Below are 10,857 nucleotides of genomic sequence, written 5' to 3'. Positions count from 1 at the left end.
ACATCCCCTTGCCCCCCCCACACCTCATTACCTTCCCCCAACCCTAAAATACTCACGTTTTTAGGGTGCCAGATGTCATGAGCTCAGTGACCAGCGCAATGCAGACCTGACCCTTGACACACGACTTCCAGGAGTCATAGAACCGGACAATGTTGGGATGCGGAGAGAAGGGCACTTGGACTCCCCGCGGGAGGTGATCGGTGAGCGGCGTCTTCCGTGCTCAGGGCAGGGCAGGGCAGGAGCCGCCCCCCCCACCCTCAGCCCCTCAGGAGCCCGGCCGGGGCAGCCCCCGGGGCCTCCCTCGCTCCCGCTTCAAAACCTTCTGCCGCACGTAAAGCCCCGTGATTGGCCAGGCCTGGGAGCCGGGTTGAGGGTCAGGGGGCGGTCGGCAGTGACGCGCGGATGTGACGTTCCCGGCTCGTTCGCCGCACTCGCAAGGCGAAGGGAGTGGGCACGGAGGATGGCGGCGCCGTGGGGGCTGCGCAAGCAGCTGGTGGCGACGAAGGCGACGGCGGCGGCGGAGCGGATCGACCCCGCGTGGGACCCGGAGCTCAGCGCCGCGCAGCGCCACCTCGCGGAGAACCTGGAGGAAGCGCAGCGCGCCCTGAAGCGCGGGCACGGCGCCCGCAAGGCGGTGGTGGTGGCCTTCCTCGGCACCCTCGCGCTCGGCTTCTGTATCCTGCCGGGGCCGTACCGGCGTTTTCCTGAGCGGGCGCGCAGACGGCTACGTCTTCCGCTCGCTGACCCAGGAGTGGTTCTTCGGCGACCGGGAGGAGGCGGCGACGGACGGGGCGGCCAAGAGCGCGACTAGCTGACCCGGAGCGAGGGGAGCAAGCAGGGCTTCCCTTGCGGCCAGCCCCTGCGGGCCGGCGCCGGAGTCTCCCGGGACCGCTGGCTGCATTGTGGCAGCCCCGCTTCACCCCTGTCAGTGGCAACACTGTGCGCCCTGGCCTCTGGGAGGGTCACTATGGGCAGGTTGGACTGGGCCACCAGCCCTTTTCCCTGGCACCGTTCCTGGTCCCTTGCTGAGCCACATCTGCCCGGTGGTCCCCACACAGAACCCAGGGTGGGCATGGTGGTGGGGCTCCATGCAGCTGCACAGGGGGACTGGGGGCAACCCAGCTTTGTAGAGAAAGGGGCTTGGTTGGGGCTTCCCAGGATGGGGTGGGGATGACCAGCCCAGTCCTGATCCAGTTGTATAGGGGAAAGGGCTTGGCTAGCAGAAGTGACCCTGTTGCACTGTGGGGAAAGGCCACTGTGAGAACTGCTTTTCTGCAGGGAGGTTGCTGAGGAGCTCTTGTCCACGTTGACCCTTTCCCAGGGGAAATACTGGCGAGAGGAGAGCTAAGCCAGGTGCTGGCACATACCACTGCCTTCTGTATCTATAATAAATGCTTCTGTGAAGGGATTGCAGGTCGTTGTAGTTCATTAAAGCAGCTGCTGGCAGGCATACAGCTGGTGTGGGGGAGCAGCATCTGTGGGGACATTTTCAGCAACCTACTTCCATAAGAGGTTTAGGTTGCTAGGGAGGGAAATTTCCTATTTCAATCATTCATTTTTATTATCTTACTAAATCCAACATGTGCATACTAGTTAGTGGCACAGGGCTGTCCTTGTCCTACTCCTCTGTCCTACAGCCCATGCACAAACAAGCTGAGATTTGTTTTTCATCCATCTTTGGCAGGAAAAGGGGGAGAACTGGACTGCATTCTTACAGAAGGAAGGATTGTTTGCTTTAGGATGTCCCTGTGGCCACTCTTGCTCCGCTGCTGGAGTTGCGCGGTCTCGGAGCAATAAAAGACTGCTTCCCCTTTGTTCACTCTACTTTATTCACAACCCCTCTACAAGGAAGTTTTTTACATCATTAGCCTGTTCTGTTTTCTACCAGGGCAGAAGCAGAACTTCACATGGCAGCAGCATCTCACAGCTCAGCTGGAACAGGTGGTGAGCTGCATGGTAGCCTAGGGCTAGCCACACCTGGCTCTTGAACAGCAGACATTGTCTTCAGCATAGGGCAGAGTGTCAGGCAGCGCATGGTGCAAGACAGAGGACTTGCCTGATACTAAAACACACAGAGGCATAAGTGCACTTGGGCTTCTTCTGCTGGCTTATAGCTCTGGGTCAAGGGCCCCCAAGGAGACAAAAGCATCCATCCACACACAATCTTTGGACTCTTTGAGGCTGGGAGCGAAGCAGAGGCAAGAGCTGCGATGAAGAGGGGGGATGTTGACACACACATTTCCATAGTCCCAGCCCTGCCTTCAGCAAACATGGCCTGGGGCAGAATGTGCCTGGGGAGTCCCTCAGAGACTGAGTTACATTTGCTGCTGCTGAAAGGAGGGGAGGTGTGGGGGAATGAAATGCAGTGGGAAAGGCTAGAGGGAGCTGACCTCTTTGCAGTGATCACCACAAGGAGGCACTCTGAACCAAGGTCTGGGGCCCTCCAGAGACTGCTGCTATGTGTGTGGAGTTGGGTCACTGCCCTGTTGCATACTTTTCCCTTTCTGCTGTGCCCTCCCCCATTCCCTTCAGAGCCAGGCTCCCCCTACTTCCCTGTAGCTCCTGCAGTCTGAACAAGGGGAGGGACTGCAGAGAAGGGGTAGGACTGGGGGGTTGTAAGGTGGTTAATCACATGCCTGGAGGTTTGGCTCAGGCTCCTGAGGCTGAACAAGGATAGATTGACCTCACAGGTATCGGGCTGGGCCAGGACTCCATGCCCCTCTAGCCCATAGGGCACTCTCACAGAGGCTCCCTGGCCTGCAGAAGTTGAACTGAAAGGGATAAGCAACAGCAGGTGCCTTCTGCTCCCATTGGAAGGTGCTCTCTTCCCCCACAGAGCCTGTGCTGCCTCTGTACCAGGAAGGGAACTACAGCACAGGATTCCCAGCTCACAGTAGGGCCCCTCACTGGACCTCTAGTACAGCAAGCGCTTGGCTGAGGTAGTCCATGCAAGTCACTCCTGACCAGCCAACTACTGGAAAGACAAAGAAGTGAGACAGTGATGGCTCTTGGCAGGGAGCCCCAAACATTAGAAGCAGCCAGCATCAGAGCTACCACATCAGGCCAGGCCATGGCTGCTCCCCAGGAGCTTGCAGCCACAAGCATGAACTGCCGAGAAAGGGAGCTCAGACCCAGTTTTGGGGAAAGAGGCATTCCACCCTCCTTCTACTCCCTCTCCTGGTACGTGCCTAAGCCAAGCTTCTGCTCTGTTGAGTAGGGAGTAAATGAGCTGGGAGGTCCCATACCCAGGGCTGAGGCCCATAGAGCAATGCTTGTCCTGACTCACCATCCGGCTGAAGTCTCCAGCAAACGTCACCCCTTTGTTTGGCCGCTGATCCTGGGACCCGGTACTGCTGCCACTCAGGGAGTTCCGGCGCATGATCCCTGCCAGGGCCAGATGCAGCTGAGGATGGGTCAGCACCAACAGAGACATGGCAGCAGTAGCTGTTGGGACTGAGCCTTCCTCAGATACAGGGCAGTAGAGCGCATGCTCTTCAAGGTGCTGGTTAAAGCCATGGCCCACAGCTGTTCTCCATGCAACACAGGGCAGAGTCTACCAAAGCACCCAGCTCCACGAGGCTGCCCAAGACTTTCCAGGGGTGTGAGCCCAGTGCTGAGGGGGGAGGGGGGGTGTCTTTGGGCACTAGCAAAGAGCTGGTACCTGTGGGCTGCAAGAGTTCCACACGCTGGAGGCTGTTGCGCCTGGATGGGTTGAAGCTGCCTTTGGAGAGGCGGCGCTGGCGGCTAGAGAGCATAGCAGCTGGAGAGACTATGCCTGGGGGCGGCTGCTTTCCCATCCTCAGATACAACTCTTCGATCTCCTTCTTCTGTATGGACTGCAATGTCTGTACTTCCGAGAGGTGCCTGGGGGCAGACAGGCCATAAGGGTAGGAGCAGGGGTTGCGGATCCCTAGGAACCATGTAGATATGGGTCTGGACAACTGCCTCTTAGCCCAGTTCCCCATAGAAAACAGAGGGAGGGCCTGGAAGGGTGCAGCAACGGTACCTGCCCACACCACCAGGATACACCTTTTCAGCTCCCCTTGGCCCCACTCACTTCTGTCGTAGATTTTGCAACTCTTCCCAGATCTCCTCATCCTCACTCTCGCTGTCATCGCTGCTCAGGTAGGAGGAGCTGCGTGAATAGCTGATCCACACCTGGCTCAACACTGCCTGCTGGGGGTTCTCAATCCCCTCCTCCTGCTCTTCCACTCCAGGCCCATCGTGGTCACTCTCTGCTGGTGCCACTGGTGTCCCCTCCTCAGCCAGCAGTTCATCTGGGTCCTGTACTGCAGTCTCAGGGACGGAGTCCGAGTCATAGCTGGTGCTCTCCTGTCCATCGGGGGAGCTGGGTACCACAGGCTGGGGGGAGCTGGTGGCTGCCCCGGGCTCCCAAGGCTTTTGCCCACTCTGCTCACTGTCACTCTGGCTCTGTTGATCTGGGGGGCTGTCAGCTGGGTCCTGGGACCGGGTCACCTGGAAGCGGCCCAGAACCTGGGGTCTGGCCTCTGACAGTGAGCAGGGAGAAGCGTGAACAAGAGATGGGCTCTGCCTGAGCACAGGTGGGAGCCCTAGCTCAGCAAAGTCCAAGATGCACCCCCTAAGCACTGGTACCCAACCCATAGAAGAGCAGGCTGCCTAAGCGCACCTGCAGCAGCATAGGAAGCTGCTTAGTAGTCCCTCCATGGAGCAGATACCACTTCTGAGACCCTCCAGCCCTGCCCCAGGGCCAGGCTGCCCCACACTTGTATGCTGCACCTCAGCCAAGCAGCAGCAGCATCCCTGCTCCACGTTTCCCACCCATCAGTCTCCTCGCCTGCTCAGCACCTCACCTTCATTAATGGGTGACAGCCGAGTCCTGGGCACGCTGGGCGCAGGTGACTCCGAGACGATCAGGTGGTGACTGGATTTGGGGGAGCTGAGTGGCACCTGGAAGACAAGGCCACAGGCAGCATCAGCAAGTGCCAAGCCACTCTCAGCCCCTACCCTGCACAAGATGCCAACAGGATGCCTCTGAGCTGGCTAATGCCGAGCAGCAGGTGATTCTGCACTGAGCTGCAGCTACTAGCTCAGGCCCTCAAACTCTAAAGAGGTTGCCACAGGCCTAGCTGCCCATCAAGGCTTCAAGCCAACCAAGACTGGCTCACCCCAAGGGCAGTGCTTCATCCCTGCAGCTCCACAACTACTTCAGTGCACTGGCAGAAACTGCCCCACGACCATCCCACCATCTCAGTGCTGGAGCACCACAGCCAGGCCCCTCCACATGACCCTACCAGCCAGCAAACACAGGGGGAAGCAGGGAGGAAGAAGGATGGGGGTGGTGCTAACTCAGCAGAGGGGGCTTGCTTACTATTTGTAAGAGGTCAATATGTCCTGGCAGTGCTCCCTAATGCTCAGGTTCTTCCCAGGGGTCTGACCAGGCCCCTCCTGCAGCTGCTTGACACTTGGTACAGAGGCAATGCCAAGTCAACCAAATTCTCCAACCCCCTCTGGGGAAGAATGGGATCTGGTCCAAGCACACAGCATCCAGCTCAGCCTGTCTGCCAAGCCCAGACCCCAGCAATAGATTCTGGGGGCACAGGGAATCTCCACAACCCAGGCAGGGCATGGGGAGCAAAAGAAGCACCTGCTTACCACACTGCTGTCCAGCCTCTCCACAGCACTCTGTGATGATAGCGGGTTCTCTGTGGCTTCACAGTTTCCAGGGTCCTGCAAGACTGGAGCAGGCACTGGGGCCAAGAGGGGATATGGAACCAAGGCAGCAGTACTGGCCTCATCCAGTTCCCCAGGCCCACTGCAGAGCACAGCTGGCTCCACCAGGGCTGAAGAGTCAGGGTAGACAAAGTGCATTGGTCCTGGGTACAGCGCCTGTGGCTGAGAGATTTGTGGCGAGTAGACATGTCCACCTGGGCTGGGGGATGAGGAGACAGCTGGCAGCAGTGTCTGGGCCACAGTCATCACTGCCAAAGAGAACATGTTGGCCAGCGACAGCAAAGGGGCAGCTGGAGACCAGTGGGGCATGGCTGGTGTGGCACTGGTCACAGACGGGCTCAGGGGTTCTGGGATGCTCAGCCCTCCTGGAGGCAGCAAGGTGGATGGCTGGGTTAGGGAAGACTGTGTCAGTGCAGGTGGGAAGCCCCCAGTTTCGGCACCAGGAACAGTCTGTGGAAACTGGGAGATGGGTAGCTGGCCTGAGGCCAGGCCAGGTGCTGTTAGGGATGGCCAGCTCTGCACAGTTGCACTAGGGGAACCTGTGGAGGGAGAAAACAGTGAGAAAGGCCCGGGGGGGGGAAAGAGAAAGACACAGTTCCCACCGGCGCAGTTCCCTCTTCCAAAACTCAAACTCTCTTTCTGCTCAGAGAGACTGCTGCCCCAGTACCTGCAGATGTTCCTGGCAGTGCAGACCACAGCATGTTGGACTGGGTCCCTGGCAAGGGGTCTGCAGGGCTGAAGATATCATTCTCTGATGGGGAGCTGCTCAGTGAAGGCTGGATCAGAGACTGCATTGACTGGCTAGGGCTGGTGTAGCCCAGATCTGGGACAAAGAGTAGGAGTCATCCCTGGTACCATGCACAGCCACAGCCCCTCATACTGGGCCCAATTTACACTGCCACTCAGACAGCAAAGGCCCATGCCTGCATCTCCCTCTGGCAGGCACAGCCATGCATCTACTGCTTCTTGGGCTCCCAAAAACCCAGATGCCCTGCTATCTTCTCACTGCAAGACATCCATTACTATGTTGCCAGCAGGCAGCACAGAGCAACCTGACCCACTCCAGGAGACGGTGTGTCACAGACAGAGAAGGCAGGCAGTCACTGGTGTGGACACAACCTTTAAGTGGGAGATGTGGAGATAGGGGTGTCACAGTGCCATGCTAACACAAAGCTTGGCAGGACAGAGACATACCACTTAGCGAGGATGACGAAGAGATGGAGCGGGAAAGTTCCTGCAGCTGTAGCTCTGCCTGCTGACAAAAGACAGAGACTGAGCCAGAGCAAGGGGTGGCATCTGGCTCTAGAGATGCAGTGCATCCGCTCTCAGGCCCCCAGTGCAACCCATCACAGGCACCCATGAATATGTGCAAGACCAACCTGTTGCACCCACCAATCAGCAGGAACCAGGCCTGCAGGGTCAGATGGCAGAGACCAAGTTCCACTTAGCCTGGGGAAGGGAGATGCCCAGGAAAGACTTGTGGAAGCTGGCTGCTGGGGCTCCCCCCTTGGCAGATCAAGGTGGCATCAATGAGACTGTGGTAGGAATCAGGGAAGCCAGGCTTTGTTCTTCATAGAGAACTGCTCCCTCTCCCTCCTCCACATCACACAAGATGGGCAGTTACCCACTGGGGGAAGAGGGAACGGAATAGCTTTGGCAGAAAGGGATGAAGGGTACTTACTGGGCAGCCGGCAGCTGCAGCTGCCACAGGTGATGGACTCTCAGCCTCGGGGCTCCCAGCCGCCTCCAAGCTGGTGCTGTGCACATCCTTGCGCAGCAGGGTCTCTACACGGTGGATGATGTCCCGGATGCGGTGAATGAAGCCTTCCTGCTCTGACTTGAGGATGAACTCATTGTTGACCTGCAGGAGTCGAGGAGGAACATCATCACTGGGAGAAGCAGCCTGGGGCCCTGTTCCCCCAGCCCCAGCACCAAGAACAACACTTCACACTCACCATGACGGCAGCAATCTCCTCAGGGTTGTCACCATCCAGATCAAACTTGAAGGTTACCATTTTGTTGTTGTAAGTCTGCAACTGGCATTCCACCACACGGTCACTCTTGTCAGAGATCTGCAGGGCAGGGGCAGGGTTAACTCATGCAGGGAAGGCTGCTGTATGCCACATAATGGCCCCTTCCATCCCTGGACAGCAGAAGGAACTCACCTTGGGGGAGAGCAATCGGGGGCACCAGGGCTTATTGTCCTAGCCCTCCCTCCTCCCCCTTAGCTGGCAGGCAGCACACCCAATCCCACACCCACCTGCTACACTTACATTTGTGATGCGCAGCCTGGACCTGGCTCGACGCCGCAGCAGCTTTCCCGATGGCCGCTTGGCAGGCAGCTTGGTACTCCGCTCACTGGCTGACAGCCCCTCACACCCATCGCTCAGGCCAGATGCCACATCGGATGCATAGCTGTGGCAGAGGCCCCAGTATCAGGCTGCATACAGTTCACATCCTGTCCTAAGATCCTTATCAACTGCACCCCGCTGTCCCACTGGACCCTGAGCCTCTCAGCCCTGAATTCTCCTGCTTTATGACAAGACGTACAAGTCCTAATCTACACCATCTTCCCAGCTCCCATTCCTCTGTGATCAGAGCTAGCTCACTCCAGGTGCTAGCCTGCCCAGGTGAGATGCTGCTCAGCCTCTCATGCTAGGGGGCTCACATGGTTCCAGCATGCTTTGCCCCCACATGAGGATAGGGTCCAGTCATACCTGTCCACAGGGGAGGAGAACTCGCTGGCTGGTGCAGAAGAAAGGCGCTCAGAGGACATGCTCACTGCAATGCTCTGCAGGGGGTGGGAAGACTAGAGTGAGGGGGAAGCACAACTACCCACCAGCCCTCTCCCTACACTGCACTCCCCCACACCTACATTGCCCACAGCAGAGCCACCTGCTACCCTCTCTGCACCAGCCCAGCCCAGGGCCCTGCTCACCGGGGGGAAGCAGCAGTCTAGTGGAGCAGCAGGTGGACTGAAGGGTTCCCCTGCAGAGAAACTGCGATGGGACAAGTTGGGAGAGTCCATGAACCCTGAGGAGCTCAGGTAACCATCTGTCTCACAGTCAGCTGCAGAGGACAAAGTAGTGTCAGAAAGCTGGCCCTGGGGCCAGCCGTGCAGAACTCCTGGCTCCCAGTTTGCTGTGGGGAAACTGCTTTCTGCCCAGGCTCTAGGAACAAGGGCTGGTTGGGCTCTCCCCTACCCTACCCCACCAGTTCCATACATGGGAACTGCCATTTTTCAGAAGCAGGGAGAGACCAGGCAGCAACTGCCTAGAGAAAGAAGTCACCAGAGCAACCAGCTGGCACATTTAGGGCTCTGAGCAACATCAGCTAGATGCCAATACACTCACCGCAGAGAAGCAGGACACTGCCCCCCCACCCCCATGAACCTCAAGTAAGACCTGATCCCCCATCTCTGTGGCTGGCCAGTGTAAGGCAGACCCCCCTCCTTTCCACCCCCAAAAATCCTGGGCCACACCCCCACAAGCAGGAGCCAGGCACTGTCAACTTACAGGTGGCAGAAGAGTAGCTGGTATGCCGGTACAGGAAATGCTGGTGCTGGTCAGCTTCAGGTTCCTCAGGCTCCGGAGGGAAGGTACCGTTGAGCATGGAGTCCCCAGAGCCAGGTGTGGTTGGAGAGGGTGCAGGGGTCCCTGGTGCCAGAGGGGACTTCAACTCCTCCAACAGCTGCAGGATGCCCTGCTGCTTTTCCTGTTCCTTGCGCTGCAGCTCATCCTGTGCCTGCTTCAGCTTCTCCCGCTTGCGCTTGATGGCCACCACACGGTCCCGCACTGCCTTGGCTACCAGCTTGTAGTCTGCTTCACACACAAAGCCCAGGGTTACCTGTAGAGGCACAGACCAGCAGCATTAGGTAGTGCAGCCCTGCCCTGCACTGCCTGGGCCACAGCCTTTCCAGCCTGAGGCTGCAGGCTGGTAGAATAGTTGGGCAACTAGGAAAAGATGGGAACCAGGCACAGGGGAGACTGTGGACCTTAGAGGCCCCAAGAGGGATAGTTATAGGGGAGAGGGGGAAGGAGAGGAAGGTGAGAGTGGCGTTGCTACCCAATCCTCACTCTTGCACCTACCATCTCCTGGGCCACCTCCTCAGCCACGTCCTTGTAGAGCTCAAAGAGGAACTCAATGGCATTGTTGTCCTTGTACTTGCCATGAAGCTTCTTGGTGTCGTCCATGCGCAGCCAGAGCTTGAGGCCAGACTTGATGCCATCATCCTCCTCAGCCAGCTCAACATGCACTCCCGTGTCCTCCTGGAAGAAGGAGTGCTCCAGCAGGTCCTGAATGGTGTACCTGCCAGAGACATAGTGGGCTTGGCATGGGGAGGCAGGCAGGCCATCTGGCACAGTTAGGGGGCACTGTAGGGAAAGGGCTGCCTGACAGGAAAGCTCCACTTAGATGTGCAAAGCTCAGCTCCCTGCAAACAAAGATGTCATCTCCACTCACAGCAGCACCGAGGCCAGGCACTATACAGACCCGCAGCAGGGCTGGGGCTGAGACAGAGCCCAAAACCCCAGCCACCCCTTATCTGTCTCAAGGACCCATGGTCCAGGCTGCCTAGGGCCTGCACAGCAGCCCCATGTGCTCACCTCTCATTCTTGTTCATGCGGATGCAGCCCTCTATGATCTCCTTCAGCTCTGGCACTTTCACTTTATAGAAGCTGTTGGGTTTCAGACCCTGTGGAAGAGCAGTCACCCTCAGTCCAGCAGGTCCCTTCCCACAAGGGCCACCCACAGCTCAAAGCATTGCTTAGTGGTACAGGGCTCTCCTAGACTGGCCTAAGGACAAGGGACATGCTCCCTCCAGGTCTCTGGGGCCTCAACCTACAGTGCTACAAGCTGCGCACAGAAACAGCTCCACTGGGAGGGTCTTAGAGGAAACACCTCCCTTACCCAATCACTCACCTTTGGACATGCCATTTCCCTTTACAACCTAGAGACAGAGCCTTTCACCCCCCTGCAATGACTGAGCTCAGCACAACTGCTCAAAACCACACCAGAGCCAGGACTGCTTCCACCCACCAGTGGTGAGGCCCTCCTTCACCTCCCTGCACCCCCAAGAAGTTTGCACACATGGGGACAATTTAAATTCCTGAGGCTTGTGGCTTCCATTTCCCAGGCCAGCAATCA

The 10,857-nt window shown here is 58.0% G+C and overlaps 1 protein-coding gene across 1 annotated transcript in view; it reads right to left on the bottom strand.

Annotated features, from left to right (window-relative positions):
- Positions 1-1,714: 1,714 nt before the first annotated feature.
- Positions 1,715-10,857, bottom strand: part of WNK4 (WNK lysine deficient protein kinase 4) — a 22,855-nt gene continuing 13,712 nt past the window's right edge. Inside the window, exons 6-21 of the mRNA XM_019550505.1 lie at positions 10,317-10,405; positions 9,801-10,020; positions 9,228-9,558; positions 8,651-8,781; positions 8,430-8,503; positions 7,986-8,127; positions 7,668-7,784; positions 7,394-7,573; positions 6,907-6,967; positions 6,380-6,535; positions 5,635-6,251; positions 4,833-4,929; positions 4,058-4,508; positions 3,662-3,864; positions 3,287-3,384; positions 1,715-2,974 (exon numbers count right to left, since the gene is read on the bottom strand). Of these exons, the coding sequence (XP_019406050.1) occupies positions 2,972-2,974; positions 3,287-3,384; positions 3,662-3,864; positions 4,058-4,508; positions 4,833-4,929; positions 5,635-6,251; positions 6,380-6,535; positions 6,907-6,967; positions 7,394-7,573; positions 7,668-7,784; positions 7,986-8,127; positions 8,430-8,503; positions 8,651-8,781; positions 9,228-9,558; positions 9,801-10,020; positions 10,317-10,405 (2,970 nt within the window). The 3' untranslated portion in view covers positions 1,715-2,971. The remainder of the gene's footprint in view (positions 2,975-3,286; positions 3,385-3,661; positions 3,865-4,057; positions 4,509-4,832; positions 4,930-5,634; positions 6,252-6,379; positions 6,536-6,906; positions 6,968-7,393; positions 7,574-7,667; positions 7,785-7,985; positions 8,128-8,429; positions 8,504-8,650; positions 8,782-9,227; positions 9,559-9,800; positions 10,021-10,316; positions 10,406-10,857) is intronic.

The sequence above is a fragment of the Crocodylus porosus genome, unplaced genomic scaffold (genome assembly GCF_001723895.1).
Source record: "Crocodylus porosus isolate Cpor-Errol unplaced genomic scaffold, CroPor_comp1, whole genome shotgun sequence".
NCBI classification, from domain to species: Eukaryota; Metazoa; Chordata; order Crocodylia; family Crocodylidae; genus Crocodylus; species Crocodylus porosus.
The sequence above is the reverse complement of the archived record's forward strand: the minus strand, read 5'-3'. Positions and strand labels throughout refer to the sequence as shown.